General features: G+C 50.5%; 2 protein-coding genes across 3 annotated transcripts; both read left to right on the top strand.

The window, feature by feature from the left end:
- The first annotated feature begins 14,267 nt into the window (after positions 1-14,267).
- BST2 (bone marrow stromal cell antigen 2) lies at positions 14,268-16,821 on the top strand. 2 transcript variants are annotated; one of them, XM_045853253.1, is made up of 5 exons: positions 14,272-14,631; positions 15,446-15,521; positions 15,782-15,905; positions 16,172-16,305; positions 16,512-16,821. In XM_045853253.1, exons 1-4 carry the CDS (start codon positions 14,323-14,325, stop codon positions 16,284-16,286), a joined length of 624 nt encoding a protein of 207 aa, XP_045709209.1. In that variant the 5' UTR covers positions 14,272-14,322; the 3' UTR covers positions 16,287-16,305; positions 16,512-16,821. The 2 variants fall into 2 exon arrangements, with proteins under 2 accessions (XP_045709210.1, XP_045709209.1); XM_045853254.1 differs by lacking the exon at positions 16,512-16,821 and having other exon boundaries at positions 14,268-14,631; positions 16,072-16,210.
- A 2,894-nt stretch (positions 16,822-19,715) lies between these two features.
- CCDC194 (coiled-coil domain containing 194) lies at positions 19,716-22,323 on the top strand. Its single transcript, XM_045853628.1, has 4 exons — positions 19,716-20,051; positions 21,163-21,259; positions 21,613-21,745; positions 22,173-22,323. The coding sequence occupies exons 1-4, from the start codon at positions 19,716-19,718 to the stop codon at positions 22,321-22,323; spliced, it is 717 nt and encodes a 238-aa protein (XP_045709584.1).
- Positions 22,324-25,617: the final 3,294 nt, after the last annotated feature.

The raw sequence follows: 25,617 nt of genomic DNA, 5'->3' as shown, positions 1-25,617 counted from the left end.
AAAACACTGGTCCCAAACCTCAGGAGTTTCCCAGCTGAAATCTGAAACTGGCCTCTGTACACAGAGGTCAAGTAGAGATGGATCCACTCCAGATTGTTTGGAGTCAGCCAGGGAACTTGGCCACTGTGAGATGAGTAGATCTCCACACTGCCTGCCAGAATCTTAAAACTTTATATAGATACCTGATCTGGGTTCAGTCATGTATACAATCTGGACAGTCTCAACAACACATTACTCTCTTAAGTTTGTGCATTTGTAAGCGAGCAGACAAGAGCCCATCCACGTTGCACCTTGGTGAATGACCAACAATTAATGCTGGGAGGAGCAGGTTTTTATTTACAGTTTTCCAATCTTAGAGGGGCTCAGAGCACTTATGCTCAGAGCCCTCCTTTCCCACGAGACCCAGCACTTCCCTTGCTCCCACTACACTACCAGCCAAAAGCCACAAAAGTTCCCCATCTCCTTATCTGAATTTAAGCTGTCTGCACCACCAGTCAAGCAGCAGCTCTCTCCTTTAGGATCTGGGGTGCGGTGTCATCAGCCCCTGGGTAATAGTCCAGGAAAGCATGTGCCGTGGTGCACCAGATCATGGTGAGGTTCAGGAAAGATATAGGTCCTGAGAGTCCAGGTAGAGTCCGGGTTTGCAAGGCAGCAGGTCAGTGTCTTGCAAGGGAGAGTCTTTGGAGTCAGCCGGAGCGGGCGCGAGGGCGCGATCAGAGCAACAGCATGTCTCCTTCCTTACCGCACCCGGCTGCGTGGCTGGATCCTGACTACTGACTACACAGTTGCTTGCTTCCTTCTCCCTCTCACATTGCTGCTACATTATTTCTCCTTCATGGCCCTTGTAGTCCCTTCTAAGCCACATGGTCAAAAACCCCTCACGGCTGCCCACCCTTCGTTTAATGCCTGACCCAAAGCCTCCTGAGTGACCTCGTCTCTAGCTCCTATAATGAGCTACATTTGCCTGTCTTCTGTATAGTTAACATTTGTTCTGCCGCCATCCCCAGTCAGGGCAAGTGTGACTCAGTGATCCAGGGGCCTCTGCCTCCCCTGGCTAGAATATCGTCCAAAAGCCATGCCCAACTTGCCCCAAGCTGGTAGCACAACTATTAAACTAGCCTTTGTTATGAAAATAACCCTAAGCCTATCATCCACATTCCCCTCCCTCCCAACCAAGGGCTATGGGGCCTTTCTCCAATATTCCTGGGGGCACCCCTTACCCTGTACCCCATTACACATTGAAGTGGCTCCTAGTGTGAAAAAAGTGGGCAGAGTGTACATCCCAAGGACAGGAAGGGTGGTGAGCCTCCGATTACCCTGTTCCACTTCAAAGGTCAACTGGCAATCACATCCTCTTGATGACTTCCTCCAACATTCCACCCTGTGTGACCATCTCTTAGAATCTCTGTGTTCCTCATTTTCTGCAGTGTGCCCTGAGTGGTCAGCAAGGGCTCACTTATCGGCCATGTTGCTGCACTGGGGGCCGATAACATAGAAACAATACAGGCACCTGCAAGAGAACACATAGATTAAGATAATGATTCCACCAATAAGTAGCAATTTCTTCCACTAAGAGCCTCACGATATGAACCACTGATTCATTAAGTCCTGTAGGCTGGAGATCAAATCATTCAGGGGCTTTTGTTCACTTGTGTCCTCATGTGATTTAATAAAAGTTATACATAGCCCTGGCTGGTGTAGCTCAGTGGATTGAGCGCGGGCTGGGAACCAAAGTGTTCCAGGTTTGATTCCCGGTCAGGGCACATGCCTGGGTTGTAGGCCATGACCCCCAGAAACCACACATTGATGTTTCTCTCTCTCTCTCTCTCTCCCTCTCCCTCTCTTCCCTCTCTAAAAAAATAAATAAATAAAATCTTTAAAAAAAAAAAAAATAAAAGTTATACATAAGCAGACTCATCAGATATGAACACACAATATTCTGCTCCCATAATGACACCGGTGCCTCCTTTGAGGCAGTAATAATGTTCAAGTCCATTCTATTTTGGAGGACAGCTTTTCTCGTTATGAGACAGGATAGTAAGAAGCTAGGAAAATTCCTAGGCAAGTGGAATGGGCAAACTGAGACAAGAAAATTAAACCTGGCTGGTGAGGCTCAGTATATTGAGCCTGGGCCTGCAAACCAAAGGGCCACCAGTTCAATTCCCAGTCAGATCACATACCTGGGATGTGGGCCAGGTCCCCAGTGGGGGACAGCGCAAGAGGCAACCACACATTGATGTTTCTCTGCCTCTCTTTCTCCCTCCCTTCCACTCTGTCTAAAAATAAATAGATAAAATCTTTTAAAAAATAAACAAAACCAAACAGCTGAGCAATTCACAGCCAATTAAAGAATCTTATCTTCTCTAACCTTATCTTCCCTAACCAGAGAATACTAACCTCCCTGGCCATAAACCCTAATCGCTTGGGAAGAGAGGAAGAGGATTTCTAAAGCAAACAGAGATAACACTGGAACAAAGGAGCCAGCCTGGGAAGAGGCTGCTGACTTCTCTTTCAGCTCCTCCTCCCAGGAGAAACTGCACGTCTGAACTCCCCCTAGGTATTTTTCCCTACCAAATTCCTATATTTTCCCTATATAAACTTGCTTCTGAAAGTTCAAGAGTAGGTGGATGTTAGAGGTCTTACCTGCCACCTTCTCAAACTGCTGGCCTTCGATAATAAAAAAGTGCATTTATAATCCAATCCTTGTCTCTGCTTTTTGGCTGAGCAGTGGGTGACAAGATGACAGGAGCCCCGGACTCAGTTGCCATCCAGTTTCAGTTAGAGGCAGTTCAGTGCTCAGTAAAGACAAGCCTGGTCAGCTCTCATTTCAGGCTTGCTGAGAGTGTGCTTCCCTGTGTGCTGTGCTGTTCTCAGGGTGATGGAGGGAACAAAGATGGCAGCCAGATGATCACACTGTCCCTGGAACTGGATGGAGCTGAGACGGGTCTGCCCTGGAACGGAACAGTGGGATGTGCAGGTTCTTGACTCATGCAGGAAAAATTTCAAGACATGAGTCAAGTGAGAGTAAATTTATTCAAGCTTAGGTCAGTGAGGCAAATGGAGAGCCCTTGGAGACAGCATCCGGAGCAAGCCTGGGACCAGCTGCCACTGCCCACAGCTCCCCTGATGGAAAGTCTCATCTCATCGGAAGCCTTGGAGCTCAGGATAAAGAAAGCAAAAGTATGCTCCCGAGGGAAGGGACGCAGGTGTACACCAGCAAGGGAAGAATCTAGCGCTAAGGGTTTTATCTATTTTCTATAGGCAGCAATTTTAGGGGAGCTCCCATGGAAGATCTCAACAGAGTATTCGTTAGCTTTCCAGGTGTGTCCTTGAGCATGCTGGTGCCTCAAAACGGGCTTGGCCGGTTTCACCCCTATCTTGGACGAAAGGGTCAGGCCAGTTTCCCAGCCCGCTGGACTGCCCAAGACCCAGTTATCCCCACTGGCCTGGGGCCCTGACGCACCCGCCTAGAAGAACAAGAGACTGACCCCTCCCCTATCCCCTCACAAACCCCCTACTTTTTCTTTTAAAAAAATCATTCTTGCCTCCCCCCTCCCCCCCAGGTGCTGATGTGGATCCCAACTCAGCCCACTTGAGCTTGCTTTGGAGGGCAGCATCAGACAAAGGCACTGGGATCAGATCATCGGTTCCTCCCACCTCTATTTCTCTCACATTTCTAACATTGGATTAATCTGTTGTTGTTGTTTCTTAGTCTGTTCCCCTGACCGTGGTGATTTAAGCCATTGCTCTTGGGTGGCTTTGGCTGGGGAGGAGAGGTTTAAACCATCTGCCCCTAGATGTCTTTGGTTAGGGAGCGTAGGGTCCTGTGGTCCATTAGCTGTCTGCTCATTGCTCAGCCATTTGTTCAGCTATTTGTCTCAATTTCCTAATTTCACTTGCCAGGGAATTTTCCTAGTTTCACTAATCTGTCTCAGTCCCTGTGGGGAACAGAACGTGCCTGCCTGGCCTTGAGGAGAGAGAGATCGGTAACTTTTACAACCACAGGGCAGACTCTCCCTCGGGCCCAGGAAAACCCAGACGTTTTCAACCCACCCTCACAGTTGGGGAAGTTCTCACCACAACGTGCAGTTCCTTTGTGAGAGGCTCCACCTGCCGGAGTTCTGGGTGCACTGCTGGGAGCTGTTGCTCTGTGGGGTGTAGCTGGTTTCTGCACCCTTCCAGAGTTGGCACCAAAATGCTAGGGGCACTCTCTCCTGTTGTCTCGCCACAGCACCCAACTCATGTCTTCTGGAGTCGCAGACACATGAACTCAAATGACAGCCTTGCTTGGGAGATGCCCAGAGTTTCCATCGGCTTCATTAGTGTTTTTTCTTCTCAAAGGTAGCTTGCTGTTCTGCTCTCCCCAGTCTCACAATGTCCTTTCTTTTTCCTTTTCCTTTTTTTTTCTATCTTAATCCTCATCAGAGATTATGTTTATTGACTTTTGAGAGGAAGAGAGGGAACAAAGAGGGAAACATTGGTCGGTTGTTTCCCATACGCACCCTGACCAGGGATTGAACCCACGACCTTTCGGTGTATGAGACAACGTTCCAAGCAGCTGAGCTACGCAGCCAGGGCTCACACCTGTCCTTTCTTTACCAGGCAGCATAAGGGAAAATAAAAGTCCTCTGAAACTCCCAAATTCCTACAGAAACTCACACCTATTACATGTTCTTGGGTGTTAGATAAGCCTGCGCCTTGCCAGTCACAGCCTCTGGGACAATGAGCATCTTACCCATCCGGGCAACTCCCAGAAAACTTATGGCAGTGCCTGGGCCTTGAGTTTGCTGTGGGTTTGCTGCCCACCCTCTCACTCGCAGATGTCCCAGCCAAGTATGCAGAGCACCCAGCACCAAAGGCACACCTTCACGTGTCCACATGGTCAGTGTGACAGGCCCGTTTTCCTGAGGTAGGGGAGGACAGGGACAGGTCTCAGGCTGCCACCTCGTGACACCGTGGGGCCATGCAGGTAGCCGTGGGGAAGCACTGGAAAGGTCTACTATTGTTTCTCCCACATGCAGGCAAATTTATGTTGTGACTTGGCAGCCAGGGATAGGCTGGAAACAGCATCTGCTAAGTCCAGTATGGCCTGGTACCCTCCCAGGATCATGGCCAAGGTATCTGAGATTGTGGCAATGTTGGGCACAGCCTGTGGATAAGGGCCAACACCTTTTCCATTCTTGGGAGTCCATAGTCCCCTGCCATGAGCCAGCTGGCATGTTTACAAGCCATACCAGGCTCTTCACAGCAGGATGGGCAGCGCTTACGCTGCCCACTTGAACAACTCTGAGATAGTCTCTCCCATGTCCTTATGCCCTCTGCCCTAGACTATATTGTTTTGTAGATGCCACTCTTCACAAAGGTGGTAGACTTACTGGTTCCCAGTTTTGTTTCCCCTCAGCACTGGTTGATCGCTCTGACCCGGAGGCAGAAGTCTCCAACGGGGCGGCTGAACAGTCTTGCAGAATTTGACCTTGTAGCGTATCACTGCCCCATATGTTCGGTGGTGTGGGAGAGATAAAAGCCTCATATTCTTTTTTGTTGTTCAAATACAAACAAAAGTGTGTTTAGAAAGTTACAGAGGTCATTGAAGTAAGCCAGCTGTGCTGTGAGGGCTCAGGAAACAAGTTACAGAGACAAAAGAAGGGCCCTTGAAATATAGAAGAAAGAGTGCAAGGGTGTATGTGCCTGGGGGGGAAGGGGGGAAGGCTCCAATGAGCTTCAGAGAGAGAGAGCTGTGGTGTGCAGGGGGCGGGGGGCACCCAAGAGGGTGGGGAAAGGCACCCGTACTAGTGACTGAGCTAGAGCTGCAAAACCTCATATTCGTGGTATGGCCACTGTGGAAAATGGTATGGAGGTTGCTCAAAAAGTTAAAAATAGAGCTGTGGTTCAGTGGATTGAATGCTAGCTTGTGAACCAAAGGGTTGCGGGTTCTATTCTCTGTCAGGGAGAGACCTGGTTCTTCTTGCTGACACATGTAAAGAATTTCAGATCAGCAAATCCATTAGTGTGCAATCAGTTTATTAGTGATCCATTCCCATGGAAGAGAACAGGACTAGCTAGAATGGGGTTGGAAGGCAAAGTTTCAGGGCAATGCAGGGTCCAAAAGTAAGAGCAGCTGAAGACCAGGGTAGCAAGACCCTGGTGGACTGAGGCTGGGCAGCCAGGGGCCCAGTGGCCAGAGAGCCAAGAGTGTCAAGAGCTCCCCAAGCCCCCAAGAGCAAGAGAGAGTGAGAGAGAGTGAGAGAGAGAGAAAGAGAGAGCAGGTCTTTTGTTCTGAGAACTTACATAGTCTGTGGGATAGGAGAAAAAAGTTACATGTTGATGAGTGGGCAAATGTGGTGCCAGCTTTCCTGGGGGAATGTGACTAGCCAAACTCAGGTATGTGTGGGGGTCTGTTAGCCCAAATCCTTATCTTGCTCCAGACCCCATTTGGTCATCTTGTTGTAAAACAAATGCATGACAGGAGGCAGTTAATTAAAATTGGGGCACTTTCTAAAGTTATTTATGGGCTCTTTCTGTAAGCATTAGGGACTCCCTTGTAGAACAGATAGTGACCAGAGGTTGGCAATTAACCAAACTTGTTTTATGGGCTTCTTCTTAGGGCACCGCTGACCCTCTCCTGCATTCCAGGCCCTGGGATGAAAGCACAGTTTCAAGGCCTTCTTTCTCAGATAGTGGAAATGCTACATAGAATTTCAAGGACTTCCTTTCTTTCTTGCTAACACAGTGTTTCCTGTGATGTCGGAACAGCTGTCAATATTATTACATGCTGAGTTAGCGTGTGAGGCTTGTCTCCCTCCTGCTCCCTGCCTCGGTTTGCTATTCATTCTACCTAAGTGATAAAGGCATTTCCTGGCAACCAGGATGCTAGACGCTGGCCACTAACAGCAGTGCAGTCTTAGAGTCCTTCCTACACTGTCCCCTGCCTCAAGGGCACATGCCAGGGTTGCTGGCCAGTCCCCAATAAGTTCATAAGAGGCAACCACACCTCTAATGTTTCTCTCCCTCTCTTCCTTCCTCCCTCCCTTCCTCTCCCTCTAAAAATAAATAAACAAGGAAGATCTTTTTTAAGAAATAGAGCTGCCACATGATCCAGCAATCCCACTTCTGGGTATTTATCCAAAGAAAACAAAAACACTAATTTGAAAAGCTATCTAAGGCATCCTTATGCTTATTGCAGTATTGCTTACAATAGTCAAGATAAAGAAGCAACCCATGTGCTTATCAATAGATGAATGGATAAAATATGGTATATATATATACAATGAAATATTAGTCATTCAAAATGAAATCTTGCCATTTGTGACAACATGGATGGACCTGGACGACATTATGCTGAGTGAAATAAGTCAGAGAGAGAAAGACAAATACCATATGGTTTCACTTATATGCGGAATACATAAAACAAAACAGAAATAGAACCACAGATTAGAGAACAACCTGATGGTTGCCAAAGGGGAGAGGTGGGAGACAGGGAAAAAACTTCACTCTCAGGGTGGAGAATGCCCAATTTGCCGCATCAAAGGGACCTCCCTGCCATAACCACGAGCCCTCTGTAATCAGTGATGCTGAAGGGGCCAGAAAACTTCTGAGGGTCACCATGTATTAGCATACGCTTGGCCCCAGTGTCCACCAGAGCTGCATCTTTGTTTATTTCTGGGGACTAGCAAATAATGAGCTCTATTTGGACAGACTGAGCCTCCCCTGATAAGTTCGGAATTCCCATCCATCACCCTGCACCCAGCCAGCAGCCAGACAGAGCAGCGCCAGCAACAGCAAGGTACACTTTTACCTCCGGCAAGGAGACTTTTTCACCCCTAAAGGATGTGTGACTACCTTCATCATAATTGCAAAAAGCTGCCCTTGGGTAGAGATTTAAGATGCTCATAGGGCGTGTGATGCATAAACAAACATGCAGTTGTACTGCGCAGGCGCAGGAGTTCGGCCTCTACAAGCTTAGACGTCATCTTTCCCACCTCAACTTCTTTAACGCCGCTCTCCGCTTTGGCTCATGGAGCAGAATTCTTTCCCCCAATGAATGCTGTTTCCTTCGCATGCAGGAGCTATGACAAGCCTCCGGCCTGAGCACTCTTCTGCGTGACGAGCTCTCTCGGCTTCCCTGCCAGGAGTTGCCAAGAACCCCACACGCCGGTGACACATTCGCTCTGAACAGCCCTCACCTGGACGCAGCCTCAGCTGGCATCCTGTACCCAGGAGGCGCCCGCGCTGATCCTGAATGGGACGGGAGCAGGTGGGGCATCAGGGGGGAAGATGGGGCACGCGCGTTTAGGCTTTATGGCTTCCCACAGGCTGACCAACACCGCGGTGGGGTGTCAGCGTTATCTTTTCAGGTGCGGTCCCCGCCGTGCACAGAGCAGGAGCAGCGAGGACCTTTGGGACACCTTTTGACAATCCGACATGGAGTCACTCACTGTTAGCTGTGCCAGTGATGTCTAGTGACAATATGCCCAGGACCAAAGTAATGGGGTGTAACAGGGATGCCCTTGGGGGGGTCCTGGAACACCCAGAACCACAAGTCAGGACCCTGGGATAAGGACCCCACCCGGGCACCGACATGAGTGGGGCAGCGCCCGTTGTGGGCTGTAAGAACTCAGAGCCCAGGCCGTTGATGCCGGAGCTTTGCAGTCCCGCGGGTCCCACTCCAAGCCCAAAGGTCCACTCCACTGGAGGAGTGCTGCCACCGCAGCCGCCTGGCCTGTGACCATTGCCCGCTGCTCCATCCGCAGACTCCGCCAGTGATCTGGACTTCACCCCTGCTCTGCTTGCTCTCCCTTTCTTATTTATTTTATTATTATTTTTAATCCTCACCCAAAGACATTTTCCATTGCTTTGAGAGAGAGGAAGGGAGAGAGAGAAACATCCATGTGAGAGAGAAGCATTGATTGGCTGCCTTTTGCATGTGCTAGACCCGGGCTCAGACCTTTTGGTTATGGGACAACGCGCCAACAGACTGAGGCCACTCCAGCCAGGGCAGCTCCCCGCTTCTGTGTAACCCTGCTGGCTTTTTTGAGAGGTCTCCCCTAATGAATCTGGCATTGTGGAAATGTTACAGGAGAAACTCCCAGAAACTTCAGTTCTTCTCGCAGACACAGTAGAAAAATTACAGATCAGGGAATCTGTTAGCATGCCAGCAGGGTTTATTGGTGATCCATTCTCATGGAAGAGAATGGCGTACCTGAGGTGGGGGCGGTGGGGGCGAGGAGGCTGTGTGAAGGGCACAGGGTACGGGCAGAAGGAAGGGTGGCCTAAGAGCTGAGAGAGAGTCCTTTGTTCTGAGGACTTACACAGTTGGCATCGTGCTGAAGAAGTTACGAGTTGGTTGAAAGGTAAAGGTGGAGCCAGTTTTCCCCAGGGGCACATGACTGCCCAAATGAAGGTACGTGTGGGGGTTGGTGAGGCTGAATCCTTATCTTGCTCCAGACTCCATTTGTTCATCTTGTTGTAAAAGAGATACGTGACAGGAGGCAGTTAAAGTTGGAGCAGTTACCCAAAGTTACTTATGGGCTCTTCCTGTAAGCATGAGGGACTCCCTGTAAAACAGACAGTGACCAGAGGTAGACAATAAACAGAAGTTGTTTTATGGCCTCCTTCCCTTGGGCACTGCGGACCCTCTCCCCTCTTTCAGGCCTTGAGGTGGAAACACAGTGTCAAGGCTTTCTTTTCCTGATATTGGAAATGATGCATAGCATTTCAAGGGCTCCCCCTCTCCCGTGTTAGCCTGGTGTTTCCTGTGATGTTGGAACACCTGGCCATGTTATTGACCAAGCTCAGGACTGCTGAGTCAGTGGGGGAGACACATCTCCCTCCTCCTCCCTGCCTTGGTTTGCTGTCTGTCCAACCTCACAGATAAACACAAATGTGTGTGAATGACTCCTTTTGGGGAAGTTCCCTTGCTTACCACAAGCAATAAGGAGTTCAAACCACGTTTGGTTTTACCTAATACTTGACAGCTGATTGAGCTAGACTTTGGCTTCCGAAGCTCCCTCTCTGTCTCAGGGTTTGCCTGTGTCTGCTCGCAGGGCTTGTCAGTTTCCCCCAGGTCAACAATGGATTGTCCAAACGTTTTGCCCTATGAGTGGGCTCAGAGTGGGTATCCCTGTCCCGTACCGGGTGCTGGAGGCAGGCTGAAATATCTTGGTTTTCATTCTTGCAGTGAATGTGACCCAATCAGGGGCCTCAAAAACAGGGGTGTAGATGGCCGGTATCATTCACAGCTACCTAAGAATTTATTGTTCCCCCCTATAAATTTCCAAGGTCCATTGTTACTGATCCAAGGTTCCTGTGCCCAATGCTTCAAAAAAGGTTGTAGTGCAGGAGCCCCAAACTGGGAAGCTGCTTAAATGCTTGTGACATTCTGAAAAAACAAAACAAAACAAAACAAAACAAAAAACTTCCTGTGGACTAGCAGATATGGACATGAGATTTATTACACACATTACTGCGGACAGCACTGGACAGCACTGACAGCGGCAGGTCAGTGAGAGGCAGACCGCACCCTCCTGTGTCTGAAAGTTACAATCCATTTCAAAACAACACACATTCCTTCTGGCCAGCAGCCCTCTGACCAGTAGCCCTCTGAGCAGCCCTCAGTTATGGGAGGAGGAAAGGCCTTTTACTGACCCCTCAAAGGCCAATAATCAACATCAACCAGAATTTGGGATAAGGAAAGGTTTATTGATCCAGAAGATGCCAGCTTGAGAAGATGGGGGACCTTAAAGCTCCTGCAAATCCATCTTAAGAGAGCCCAGAATTCAGGCTTTTTTTATATTAAGAAAGGGAAGAAGAGGCAAGAGGCATGTGATGCCTCGACTCGAAGGGCGACCCGAGAACACAGAAATCTCTCAATCTCTCCACTCCCCGAGTCTCCATTGACCCTTCCTGATCTAATTTGGTCTCGAGGCTCCTGCAAATCTTTGCCAAAAGCTCAAGAGGAACAGAATTCTTCTAAGAGTCAGCCTGTCTATAGCTGGAGCTGTTTACCTGAGACCGTGAGAGACGTGCAAGCTAGAAATAAGATAGGGTCAGCACGCTTCACCGTGTCAGGGAGGCCCCGCTCATTGGGCTAAGCCTCCCTGCGGATTTAAATAGTCCCACCTAGAAGGGAGTTGCTACCTGGCCCTGAGCCTTCTGCCTAGGGGTGGGGAGTGCCTGTGAGGGAAGGAGTGGAGCAAGGAGACAGAAGGGATGTGGCCTTTGTCTTGAGGCTTTTATCTCTCTCTTGCTGGGGAGGTTTTCAGTAAAATAATCATCAGTTCTCCAGGTGCGCCCCATTTAGGGGTTTAGGGTCGTCGTTTCCGCTGATTGGTCAGTGACAGGGCAAGGGTCTTCAGTCACTGTAGATGGTTCTGGCATTGCCCACCTGTTTTTGCTGCTTTCCAGGGAGGAAAGGTTACCCTGGGTGGCAGTTGTTTTTTTTTAATTGATTTTACTTATTTATTTTTAGAGAGAGGGGAAGAGAGGGAGAAAGAGAAGGAGAGAAACATCAGTGTGTGAGAGAAACATGGATCGGTTGCCTCTTGAACATGCCCAGCCCCCAACCAGGGACCTGGCCTGCAACCCAGGCATGTGCCCTGACCGGGAATTGAACTAGTGATCTTTTGCTTTGCAGAATGATGCCCAACCAACTGGATTATGCTGGTCAAGACAGGGGGCGACATCCTTAGTTTCCCAGTTTTGTCCACTGCCAGGCATTCAGGGTCTTTGGCCCTGTTGACCATCTGCACCTGCCTGTAAATTGTTTGGCCATGTGTTTGGCTCTCTGCCTCAGTTTCCCCATTCCACTTGCCAAGGAATTTTCCTGGCTTCTTACTATCCCGTCTCACACCGAGAGCCTTAAACCCCCTGAGCACCATGCAGGTGCTGCCAGAGGGGTGTGTGGTGACACGACTCATTTCCTCTGCATCCTGCAGGTCAGAGAAAAGCCATTCCCCACATATCCCGGAGCTGCGCTACCCACACCTATATACTCGCCTGGCTTTTTGCTGGGAGCTAGTTGCTATATCAATAACCTTGGAGGGAGTGTATTCTATCATGCCCACTTCCTGAATTGGGGGGTTGGGGCTGTTGTTGCAGGTGAGGGGAGCAAAGTTCACCACCCCAAAATATGCCTTTGGAGATATGGACTATTCCAGGCTGGCTATTTTCAAGAAACAAAAGACTCAGGAAGAAGCTTTGTCCTTCCCCCTAATTGCCTGAAGGGAATTTAGAAGAGGACCTGCTCTAGGGGGTGAGCCATCACAGGGCACTGTGGTTTAACTCGAACTAGCCAGTGGGCAGAGAGGGGCCTGGCACGGCCTCTGATGGAAGCCCTCTGCTGAAGGCAGCCCACCGCACATTCCTTTACCACACACTTGCTCTCCCACGTCTGCGTCTGCATGAACTGCCTTCCTCCCCTTTGAAGTCCCAAACCACAACCCCCCTTCTCCTTAGCTCCAGAGACATCTAAGCCTCAAATGCTCAATCTGTCCTAAGGTCTCATATATTTTTTAATGATTTTATTTATTTTTTTTAATTTGTTTTATTTTTAGAGAGAGGAAAAGGGGAGAAAAAGGGGTGAGAGAAGCACCAATTGGTTGCCTCTCACATCCCCCCAAACTGGGACCCAGCCCGAAACCCCTGCATGTGCCCTGACTGGGAATCAAATGGCCACCTTTTGGTTCTCAGGCAGGCGTTCAATTCCCTGAGCCACACCAGCCAGGTCTATGTATTTATTTTTAGAGAGGGGGGAAGGGAGGGAGAGAGAGAGGGAGAGAAACATCCATGTGCCAAAGAAACATCAGTAGGCTGCGTCTCACGCTCCCCCCCGCCCCAGTGGGGACCTGGCCATGTGCCCTGACAGGGAATTGAACCTGTGACCTTTCTGTTTGCAGTACAATGTCCATCCCGCTGAGCTATACCAGTCATATTCTTATGGCACAATATAAATAGGTAAAAAGTTGTCATACATAACCAAGTTGGTTGTTTTCTCCTATTAATCTGTCTCATGTTAATTTGACTATTAGTCTAGCCAGAAGAATTTAGAAAGGTGGAAAGAAAATGCATTTTTACTCCCCCTCACTGTGCTTTTGCTTTTCTTGGCATTGAGGAGTCCAGTGGCATGCGTGCATCCTCTGCTTCTTCATCAACAGGCATGACACCCTCTTCCCCACTCTCGTCATTTTCCCAGGCAGGACACCTCCTAGCCTCCCTATCCGGCTTTGTCACAAGTGTGTGGGCCTTAACCTAAGTGAAACACAGAAGAATGGTGTCATCACTATTCCAGAGGTGAAAACCACAAACCTTCTGTTTGCAGATCTGGGACTGCAGTGAGGTGAGCAAGGCACCCACCTGGGTTGCAAAATTTAGGTGGGGGAGCATGTGGATGTTCTGTTGTCATCCCCATTACAGCTATGGAAACTGAGGCTGAGGGGAAGTGGCCTGTCTGGAGTCCCACGTGAAGGAAGGGCTGTTCACACACAGCCTCAGCTTCTCACCCCCAGCTGTGGTCCCAAGCTGACCCTCAAGTTTGAAGGCCAGCAGGGTGTGGCCCAATAAGTCAGCTTCAGCCGAGATTGTGTCTCTGCGCTGGGGGTCCTGGTCTGGGAGGGAGGCTCCTGCTCGTGGGAAACACAAGTTCCCCTGGGTCTGTCCATCAAGACTGTTCCCCATCCCTTGTCATTTGGCTGTTGACTATCTTTAAGCAGTCTAGGTAGAGAAATGTCCCTCCTCTGACACCCTCCATGGCTCCTTACGGTCCCTTCAGACACCATGGCAGGGATGCTAACTGAATCCCTGCTGGGTCACTATGGAGATCCCTGAACACAAAACCCAGCCTCTTGGGTCACACCCTGGTCCTGCCTGCCCCCAGTCCACCACTCACCCCTCAGCCTCAGTTTCCCCAGCTGGGGACTGGACATGACAGCTTGTGGCTTCTCAGGTCCCAGCACACAGGAACACGCGGCTGGCATGCCCTAGGCATTCAGCAACTACAGGTGTGGCCCTTGGGAGCACAGGAGAAGGGCAGGGACTTGCGATGAGGTCTCCCGGGCAGCGCCCCTTCTGCAGCAGCTCATGTGCTAGCACCTGGCCCAGAAGGGCCAAGGCTATAATTTGGCAGTGACAACATACCTCTTTCCTGGAAACCAAAACTGAAAGTTAAACTGTTCTTTCAGATGATCCATTCAAAAATCCCTAGGTCAGGGGATTGTTTTAGGACTTTTCATTGGTCAAAATGGCCCCTATGCTAATAAGGAGGCAGATCCAGCCTCTTAGAAAGTTTCAGCTTCCTTTCTGACTCCCTACAACCCAGGGCAGATCCCTATGACATCCACTTTTTACCACTACATCCCTTTGCCCATGGTTGAAAACTCAAGGGAGCTAATGCTGGGGCACTACAAGCTCCCAAGGTGGCTGGGGATCCTGCTGGTCCTGCTGGTCCTGTTTGCGGTGGGTCTGTTTGTGACCACGATCATCCTCAGTGTCCAGGTCCACAGCCCAGCTTGCAAGGATGGCCGCAGAGCAGAGCAGGAGTGTCGAAACTTCACCCACTTCCTGGAGCGCCAGTGGACTCAGGCCCAAGAAATCTTACTGAAGACTAAGGCCCAGGCTGCCACTTACAACCAGACTGCAGTAAGCCACCACCACCCCTAAAGAGGGCCCTCTGCTTGGGGGATCCACCCAGGGCCTAGGTGGAGATCCAGATAGACCTTGAGACTGCCCCAGGGCCCCTATATCAGGAACCCGAATTTCCCCTTCAGGGTCTGGGGATCTCTAAACTCTCTTTGGGGTGCCAGTGTAGACTGGAGCCTTAAATTCCCCACAGCACCCAAATAAGGGGCCTCGGTATTCTAACTATGATATGGATGAATCTTCAAACTCCAGGGCATTGGTCTGGGGGACCCAGAAGCTGCCCTTGGGCAGAGTCTTGGGGGAGTAGAAATCCCCTTTGGGGGTTGGGATGGGAACTCACCAGACCCTGAAGAAGGCAGGGGCTCTTGATACTTCCACTGCATGCCTAAGGGGCTGAAACTTTCACTTGGGTCTTGATATGAGGGGCCTGGAAACTCCCACTGGACATCTTGCTTGGGTTCAGAAATCCCGTGTTCTGGGTTTGAATAGACCTCTAAATCTTCTTGGGCAATAGCCCAGGGGATCTGGAAATTTCTCCTAGGGTTTGAGCCTGGGTAGCCTCCAAATTCCGAGGGGGGGGCTTAAAACTCCTGTTTCGAGGATTGCACTCTTAGCAGTGTCCCTGGGAGGGTGGGAGGTTGTGGTCAATCTTCACAGAGGGAGACAGGTACAGAGAAGGTTGGAGGGAACCTTGAAATGTATTTGGATGTGACCCCAAGACCTGGGGAGGGGTTCAGGTCCCAAGACAGCAGCCCACCCCCACCAGGGACAGAACCCCAGAGTCTGACACCCCCACCCTTCTACCACATTCCAGGTGACCCTGATGGCTTCCCTGAAGATGCAGCAGGCTCAGGGCCAAAAGCTACAGGAGCAAGTACAAGAGCTTCAAGGTGAGAAAAATACAAGGCCCGGGTTCTACTAGTGGGGCTTGGAGGAGCAGGGCAGGTATTAAAGAGGAGGGAGAGGGAAGGTCCCAGGGTTGGGGTCAGGAGAGGGATGGGACCAGAATCCAGTGGAGGTGGGTAGGGGGTGTGCCAGGTTTCCAAGGTGCATTCAGGTGAGGGTGGGGCTCAAAGTGGGGTCCTGTTCCAAGTTGGAGCCAGTTGAGGGGTGTGGCTATGGTGCAGACATGCCCTCTGTCCCATACTAGAGGAGATTAGGACATTGAAGCAGAAGCTGCAGAACACAACCCAGAAGCTGCAGGACACAACCCAGAAGCTGCAGGACACAACCCAGAAGCTGCAGGACACAACTGCAGAGCTGAATGAACTAAGGTGGGGACACTCCCCAGCCATGCCCCCCTTAACCTTCTAGTCCCATCCCAAGACCTGGGATCTTCTTGACTCCATAAATCCCATTGCTTTGGGGACAAAGTTTGAATTCCAGCCTTGTCCCTGGATTACCCAGCCATGAGTGGCAGCTGCCCACTTTCCTCCCTAGGGACTCGGTGGGAAAGAGGGCAGATTCTGAGGGGCGATGAGCCCAGCACTGGAGCAGCCAGCCCTGGCGCCTGCCTGAATTGCCCCCATCTCCACCTCAGAAAAGACCATGAAAGCTTCGGCAGGGACTATGGCTCCACCAACTCCGGGAACACCCTCAGCCTCTCTGTGGTCACTATGCTCCTGACCCTGAGCCTCCTGGATCTGTTGGCCTGAGGTCCCAGGAAGCTGGCAGGTAAGGAGGGGGAGCTGAAAGGGGTGGGAGGGAGTCACAGAGTCAGGGCCTGGGGAGGTGGCCTGCCTGCAGGGTGGAGGGCTGGGCGCAGAGGAGAAGGGTCTTTGGGACGGATGTGGGGACCTCAGTGAGGAGTCATATGGAGGGGCCAGGGCCCGTGTTCTGTCCACAGTTCTGCCCTGAGTCTCCCTTATTACATCTCTTAGGTCACAACCTGGACTGGTTCCAGTTCTGCTTCCCTGACCTGGACAGTTTTGAGGGGCCACACGACTGCATGGTTGGGGAGCAGGGGATGGTTGGGGGGAGTGGGGGGGACTCAGATGGCAAGAGGTGGTTCATGGGGTAGCCTTGGGGGTGGAGAAGCATCCGAGTTGGCCCACAGCTGCCCCTCAAAAATTGGTGGGTCATGGATTGGGGGGCATCTGCTTTTTGTTGTTCAGGGTTCTGGAATGTCACTTTGTTCTGGGGTCTTTGGGTACCAAAAAGTAAACATTCCTTTTTGGGGGAGTGACCTTACTCTGAAGTTCCTGGTGTGTCACTGATCACTCCCAAGCATCTGCGAACTCCTGATGTCTACACCCAGCCTTCCTTGCTCCAGAATGTTCCCAGAAACCCACGGGGTTTGGGCAGGTACCACTCCACTGCCTACCCAGCCCTATTCTCCACTGGGATCATCTTAAAGGACCATACACCCCCATCAGTACTCGCTGAATGCTCAGCACTCTACTGTCATCTCCACATCAGTCTCCGCATGCTCACGGCGCCATGAGGAAACACAGGCCATGACTACGGGGACACCTTGTCCAATTCCCAATCCACCCCCCTCCACCCCCAGAAAGTGCAGAGCTGGGATTCAAACCTGGATCTGCAGACACGCCCAAGCCAAGCATTTGTCACAATGTACCTCCCTCCTCCATATTCTCAACTTGTTTTCCCCTCCAAACTCCTATTCATTGTGCAGAATCCTGCCTCCAGAGTCTCTCTGCTTCTCCGGAATGGAGGGCCACGGTCCTGATGGCCCTTCACCCACTCTCTGGGGTCCACATCTCATAATTTCTTCCTTCTTTGTTATCTTCCTTCCTCCAAGTTTTCCTGGAATCCCAACTATTGTCCAGGCAACTTCCTGTCATTTGGTCCTGGGGCCAGGATCCTTGTGTCTGCCCAAAATTCTGCACTGCCCTCAGGTCCTGCGGTCTCCAGGCCAGGTGGTCAACAGACTCCCCATCTGTGGCTCCTGCTTGTTCCCCAGAGACCCCCAAACACCATCTCTGTCCCCTGACCCTTTTGTCTCCCCCTTCCCCTTGGTCACCACTCTCCAGCCTCCCCGACCATTTTTCTGTGTGTGGACCTTGTCAGTTTCTTTCCTGACGCACTGTGATATCTGAGGGCGGGCAGACTGGCACTGCCCACGTTTGGGCTGGAATGTTCTCTGTGGTGGGGGCTGCGCTGGACGGGTAGGATGTCGTGCAGTTTGCCTGGCCTCCACCCATTAGGTGCTGTTGCCTCCTACCCCTGGTTGTGACAACAAAAAGTACCTTCAGAAAATACCAATTGTCTCCTGGGGATCTGATCATATCCAGTGAGAACTTCTGCTCCAGAGAGCGAGGCTCGGGGCATCCCCAGTTTGCAGGTTTGCATGGGGGCTCAGTAGGAGCTCGTGAGGTCCCTTTACTATGACCGAGTCATTTGACTCCCCACCAATAGCCCCCTCTAAAAAATGAGGAAGCAGGTCCAGAGAAGGTCTCGGGCTTTCTCAGGGTTCTCAGCTGCTCAGGCGACTGAACCCCTGGCCTCCCTTGGCTTCCAAGAAGCAAACCCATTGCGTGCGACCAGGTAACCTCAGTCCTTACCCCTCCCCTGCAGTCCTCCACTCCCACTCCCAGCTTAACCTAACAGATGTTCCAAAACAGTGTGTGTGGGAGGGGGGCAGGCTGGCCCCCACGCCTGGGCTGTATTTCACTGATGAAGGGGGTTGGGTTTGCTAAGTAAGATGGATTTGACCTGCTCAATTCTCCCCCTAAGCCCCCACACAATGGCCCAATTATAAATTTCTCCTCTTCCTAAAAATATCTCACTTCCCTTGCTGGCTGTGGCCCAGCCAGCCAGGGGCTGAGAAGTCAGGACTCAGGTCCTGTGGATCTATAGGGATTCCTATCCAGCAGGAATCTGGCAGTGATCAGCAGCTGCTGTGTGTCCCTGGCCTGAGACTTGGCCTCTCTGGGCTCTGATTTCTTCATGTGGAATAAGAAGGATGGGGTAGCAGGGTGAGGGGGTTGGGACACTGATATTCTAGTTCACAGTGTTTACTCAGATCACGTTTCCTGCACAAATAACTGTGTGTCAGGACCAGCTGGACAGTGGGAACCAGGCAGATGTGGGCTTTGCTTTTTAGGGGATTCACCCAGTCTGACAGGAGAGGCCGCTGGGAATCAGTTAAACACTACATAAAATTACAGCAGAGCTGGGAGAGCTCATCAAAAGGGGCCTAAGGTAGTGGGGGAGGGGAGGGTTCTGGAGAAGACACTAATGAATGAATAGAGGTAGTTGGTCACAGAGGGTGATGGGGGCGCCCTGGCAGAGGGAACAGCCAAAGAAAGGCCCTGGGGTGGGAAGGCGCTTGCCAGAAGAGCACAGAGGAGGGCTGAAGGGTACCTAGGAGAAAGAAAGGACATTAAAGACGCTAGAGGCCTTGCAGGAGAAGGAGAAAGAGGAGGGGGACGAGGGTGATGGATTAGGAAGGAGAGAAGGATAGAGGGTGAGACAAACTGGGGAGGAGAAGAAAGAGGGGGAAGTAGGGAGGAGGAGGAAGAGGAGATACAAATGGAAGAAGGCCAGGAGATGAAGCTAGTAACAGAAGGAGATTTGATTCAGGGAGGTTGTCAATTGGCCTGAATCTAATTCATGTTGTAAGATCGCCCCCTGGCGACCCGCTGGAGAACAAGCAGGGAGATGGGGCGGATCCACCCTTGGGTCTACTTCTAGTGGCGTCTGAGTTGGTCGCAGAAAGTGTGACAGCCTGACCCAGGCCTTTAGTCTTCCAGTCTCCATTTCTCCATGAACAGAATGGCGACAATATGCCCTAGTCCCTCGCCAAGCGCTCCCTATGCTGATGGGTGCTTTGCCTGGATGTGCTGATGTGTTCGTCACTAAGCCCTAAGGACCTACTGCCATCCCCACTTCACAGAGGGCAAACTGAGGCTCAGAGAATAGCATGCAGAAGGCAGAGGCAGAACCGGAACTCAGGACCCCAGTCCTGTCCTAGGCTCCGGTGGCCTGGTCTGGCCTAACCCAGCTCCTCCCAAAGGACTTGGGAAACACGCCCTGGCTGGGCGGAACTTTGGGTATCCCTGGTGTTCCAAGATGCCAATTAAATGCTTGTGGCTGTCTGGGCTGGAGCTGTGGATGGCAGCATGGCCGAGCCAGGGCCAGAACCAGAGCCAGGGCGTGCTTGGCGGGTGCTTGCCCTGTGTGGGGCTGCTGTGTTCCTGGCGGCAGCTGCAGCCGGGGCAGCCCTACTGGCTTGGAATCTGGCCTCTGCGGCCTCCAGAGGGTCTCACTGCCCAGAGCTGGAGCCAGGGGTCAATGCCACGGTGCCCCCCGGGGACCCAATGCCAGAAGTCCAGGAGCTTCAGCGAAAGCTGGCGGAGGCTGCCCAACGAGAGAAGGCTCTGGCCAGGCAGCTGGACCAGGCTGAGAGTGTCCATCAGGAGCTGGAGGAGGCTTTAAGGGCCTGTGAGGGCCACCAGGTAAGCAGGCAGTGTTGTGGGCTGGGGCATCTAGAATGTGGGGACAGAGGGCCTGCACACACCCCCAGGGATGCCCCCTGGGAAGTCCCAGGGATGCCTGGGTTTCCCCAGTTCTTCAATGTGAATGAGGATAATACCATAAGCCCAACTCCTACAAGGCCGGTTCACCCTTGAGTTCACCTTCTGATCTAGAAGGCCCCACTGTTCTCTGCTATTTGCCAGATAAACTAGTGGCTAGAGAAGCCCCAGACCCCTGAGCCCACCTGGGGAGGCCCTGTTTTATCTTCTCCCCCAGGTGCCCACTCAACTCTCCCCACCGCCCAGCCAGTGTCCCAGCCCTATTTCTGGAAAAGGACATTCATGTCACCTGTAATTAGGAGACTAAACTTGGTTTCTTGGAGGAGGTACCAGCCTGGTCCTCCCTTTTCCTCTGGCCACCTCCTTCAAATACTTTCTTAACCCTTCCCACTCCTAGGCCTCGCAGAAGAACCATCCTCAAAGTCCCAACCATTTACATTCATTAACTACTGTGCACCTCTGTGTACCGGGCCCAGCAGAGCTTGGGCAGCGTGTGAATTTTAGAAATCAAAACAGACCTCTTACCCGCTTCCTGCCTGTCTAAGGAAAGGGCCTGGGACAGCCGAAGTTAAGAGAAGCCTGCCCTTGGTTCAGATTCTGATTTTGCCTCTAAATGGAAGGTGCTCTGAGGTCAGACTAGCTGCTTTACAGAATGTCTCAGAGGCGATGTCCAATCCAATCACTGTCAAACACCAAATGGGCTTGTGTTGGTTTGAAACCCGAGTGGGTGAGTCTAGATGTAGCTGGGATTGGAACCACAGTCTGACTGGAGAGCTAAACCCTTTCCGCATCCCCGTGTCTTGGGGTTGGGGGGCAGTGTACCTAGACAGAGACCTCTTTCCTGGCAGGCAGCTGTCAACATGCCATACCCAACTTCAGCGGCCATTTCTATGTTTTACAACTACAGGACCCCAAAGGACATTCCAACAAAGCCGAGGGAGCACCAGTGTTATCTCAATCTCCCCTAGAAAGGGCAGGGCAAATTCAGTCCTGCCCACCCAGGATGCCCTCTCACTTCCCCTCCACTCCGCAGAGCCAGCTTCAGACCCAGCTGATGATACTGAAGATTGAGATGGACGAGGCCAAGGCAGAGGGGACTCAGATGGGGGCCAAGAACGGGGCATTGACAGGTGTGTTGGGGAGCAAGGGTGCTGCTGGGCAGGGCTAGAGGTGGGAGGAGCCTAGAAAGTTCCTAGCTACACAAAAATAATGCAAACGACATGCAAATAAACGCTAAAACGTACGAAAGAAATGCACATACATGCAAAGGTCATAAAAACGCAAAAGCAACAGAACAGGCAAACGCCGTGTAAACGACTTCCAAAAGCAATGCAAACTTACGAAATGCAAATGACACGTAAGAGCCATGTAAACAGCATACAAATGTAATTCAAATAAGGCACAGCACGCAAGCAGTAGGCAGACTATAAGCTCCGACGCCCGCGCGCGGTCTCCAACCTCACCGCACACGCTGCGCCCGCAGAAGCCCTGGCGCGCTGGGAGGCGGTGGCCAATGAGTCAACTCGGCTGTTGGAAGAGGAACAGCGGCGCGCACGCGCGGCCGAGGCCGAGGGCGGAGCCTGCGCGGACCGGGAGGCGGTGCTGCGCGAGCGCGTGTGAGTGAGGGGAGGGGCAGGGGCGGGGCTTTGGGGAGAAGACTGAGGGGAGAATCCCAGTGGCCGCCCTGGAGTTGGCCCCTAGGGGTGATGAACGGGGTGGGCACTCTGGAAGAGGGAATCCCCAGGTTGGGGCCGGCACTCTGCAGGCATGGGGTTTAGGTTCGGGCGCATTTGGGGGTTCTGGAAGAGTGATGGAAGGGTGCAAGGAAAAATAAATATCGCGGGAGGGCCCCGGGATCTGGAGCAGAGCTTCCGGAGAAAGGGCCAGCGGGCCTTGGGGAGAGGTCCCCGGGATGGCCAGGGGTGAAGAAAGCATTGCGATCCTGGGGATGGGGTTCCCAGAAAAGGAGGAAGAGTGCTGAGAGGTCTGGGGTGGGGGGGTCGAGTGTCTGGGAACTGACCGGCCCCTCCTCCTTCCCAGCAGTAAAGCCCTGGAAGCCGAGATGGACCCCCAGCGCAGAGTGCCGCACCCTGGGGCATGCTCTGGGTCCCGACCCCGGCCAAGCGCCCGCTCACGCTCTCGCTCTCGCCCCCGCCCCAGACCCTCTGGGGGCTGCCGGCGCACCCGAGGGTGAGGCAGCCTCCCGCAGGATGTGGGCTCGAGGCCAGGACAGACACTGTACAGCCCCGGGGCGCACATGTATAGGGGTGCTCGTGCTGGATGAGGTGCCCGGTCGATATCCATCAACGCTCAGCTTTAAACCAGCTGCTCTGAACAAAGACGAAAAGGAGACTCGATGTTCTCTCACCGACTATCTTGTGCTTGCATTCTACAGACAAGAAACAGGCCCATTTAGTCACCCAGTGAGATCATGCTGATGTGGGGACTTAAGTCCCCTCTAAGGATAGCGTGGCCCTCATCCTACAAACATGGGGATTTAGGGTCCAGCCCTGGCTTGGGAGTGACCTGAAGAGGTCAGTTCTCCTCGTTGGGCCTCAGTTTTGTAAAATGAGTGATTGGAATCACATTTAGAGAGCTGGCTTCTCCTTGACACCAAAAACTGACAAAAGAGCACAGTAAGAAAACAGACCACTCTTCCTGTAAGAATGGTACGAAACTCCCACTGGAATTTTAGCAAAGAGAACTGAGTAAAATATACCACAAAAAAGGTGGCTTATGCCTGAGATGCAGGGATGGTTCAGTATTCAGAAGTTTGTTAATAAGATTCACCATAGTAATGGATCAAATGAGAAAAAAGTTCTGAAAAAAAGTCATCAAATTCAGGGACAAGGTGAGGAGAACTACTATCAAGTATTTACTATGGTTTTGGAGGTGCTAGCCAATGCATTTAGACAAGAAAAAGAAATAAGACACAATTATTATAAAAGAAGAAGGGAATTCATAGGTTGACAAGAAAACACTGTTTATACAGATCAAATGTTATTGAAATAACAAGTTTATGTGGCACAATTTCATGTTGTTTTGTGTTTTATATTTATATTTCACATAACTTTAGACTTATAGAAAAATTGGAAGATGAGTACAAAGAACTCCTGTGCACCCCTCACCTGGATTCCACAGATGTTAACTTTTACCACCTTTGCATGCACTCTCCCTTGTGTTCTCTCTCCCCCTCTCTACTTTTATTAAAAAGTTGAAGAAATGATGTCTCTTTGCCCATAAATACTTAAATTTACATTTCCTAAAAACAAGGACATTCTCTCATATAATCATGATACACTTATGAAAATTAGGAAATGGACATTGAGAATGTGCTGTTATCTAGTCTGCAGACCTTAAACAGATTTCGCCAACTGTTCTGGTAATGTCCTTTATAACAAAAGATTCTTTTGGCTCATATACTGTATTTGTCACATCTCTCTCATCTCCTCGCATCTGGAATGCCCCTCAGTTTGTCTTTGCCTTTCATAATTTTGGAATTTTTAAAAGCCCAGGCCAGTCATTTTGTGGAGTCCAAGTTTGGGTTTGCGTGGTGTTTCCTTATAATTTCAGGTTGGCATTTTGGGCAGGAAAACATCAGAAACAATTTAACCTAAAAATATTACTTCTGGTGGTACGATTATATATAGAAAACTAAAAGAACATACTGAAACTTTTCTATATTTAAACAACTAGCTAGAAAATTATTTGAAAGAAAAAAGAAGATTCATTTCAGATAGTTTTTTATACCCAGGAATAAACTAATTTCCCTATTATGTAAGGAGCTCTTATAAAAATAATTTTTTAAAAAAACAACTCATAGGAAAGTGTACAAAGTTCACAGAAACATACCAAAAAAGATGACCAACTTCACTCCTAGAAAAGAAATGTAAATTGAAGCAAAAATGTGGTACACTTTCCACCAGTTAGTTTAGCAAAAATAAAAACAAACACAAATTAAAACTTTGCAAATGCACTGTGTTGGCACTGCTGTGGAAACACAAGCAATCCCATACAACACAGGTGGAACTGCTCATTGGCACAACTACTTGAAAAGGCAGTTTTCTAGAATCTCTCAAAATTAAAGTGCAAATACCATTTGACCCATCAATTCCCTTTCTAGTAATTTTCTACAACTATACTTACATGGGTGCAAAGTGATAGGTTAAATGCAATGCAGAATCCTAGGTTGGATCCTGGAACAGAAAAACATTTAACGGGTGAATCAAAGTCCAGAGTTTAGTTAATACTAACATACTAAGGTTACTCTGTCAGTCTTAACAAAGGAATTGTGGTCTATAAGATGTTAACAATGGATGAAGCTTGGTGAGGGCTGTTCAGGGACTCTCTATATTGTCTCTGAAATTTTCCTGTAAATCTAAAGTTATTTCAAAATTTAAAATATACTTTTAAAGATTTTATTTATTTTTATTTTTAGAGAGGGGAAGGGAGGGAGAAAGAGGTAGAGAAACATCAATGTGTGGTTGCCTCTTGCACACCCCCTACTGGGGACCTGGCCCTCAACCCAGGCATGTGTCCTGAGTGGGAATCAAAGCAGTGACCATTTGGTTCGCCGGCCAGCACTCAATCCATGGAGCCACACCATCCAGGGCTAGAATGTACTTTTTAAAAGGAGAGGGAGGAAGAGGACATTATTACCAGATTCTTGGTAATTGCCATATAATTGGAAACAACCTCAATGTCAGCCAACTGGGGACTTTAAGTGAGTGTCCACCCAGTACAGTATTCACATGGTAGAATACCATGGTATTCACATTCACATGGTAGAATACTGTACAACTATTAAAAAGGCCAAAGCATATCTTCTGCAAGACACATAATGTAAAAAGCAGGAAAGCAATAACCCGAGGGGGACTTTTATCCAAATATTTCTAGAAAACACTGGTTACAACTGTGGCCTCTGGGCTAGGAACCGGGGGCCTAAGGCGCTGGTGAGGGAGGCAGCCTCATGTTTCTCTATATATCTCTTTGTAATATTTGCATTTTTAAAATCATGCACATGTATTATTACCTTTAAAAAATTAAATTTTGTTTTGAAAAATTCTTAAGAGGCTGGTTTGTGGAGAGGAGTGGGAGCCCTTCGAACATTGATCCTTCCTCAACCAATCATACTCCTCATGCCCCCACCCACCCCGGACTTGGTGGTGCCTGATCAGGGCCTTTACCTGAGAGGGGCCACCTGGATGGGGAACAGGTGGGTCGTACCCTGCAGGAGGAAGCAAGGCTGAGGGGAGGAGTAAGAGGGTCTGGCCTCTGTGTTCCACTGTTGGCCACCAGGGGACGCCCTAGCCTTCTTCCCATCTACCTCCTAGTAAGGGTACAGAGCTTGAGGCTAAGGGTGGGTCTGAGAAGCCCCCAACCCTGGCGAAAATCCAGAAGTGAGCAGGAAATGGCTCCTCCCTCTGGAGGCGGCGGGAGCAGGAGGCCAGAAGACTGGCCTTTGTCTAATTAAGATCCCCTCACTGTG

Source organism: Phyllostomus hastatus, unplaced genomic scaffold (genome assembly GCF_019186645.2).
Source record: "Phyllostomus hastatus isolate PE091 unplaced genomic scaffold, TTU_PhHast_1.1 phas_contig_98, whole genome shotgun sequence".
Taxonomy (NCBI): Eukaryota; Metazoa; Chordata; class Mammalia; order Chiroptera; family Phyllostomidae; genus Phyllostomus; species Phyllostomus hastatus.
The sequence above is the reverse complement of the archived record's forward strand: the minus strand, read 5'-3'. Positions and strand labels throughout refer to the sequence as shown.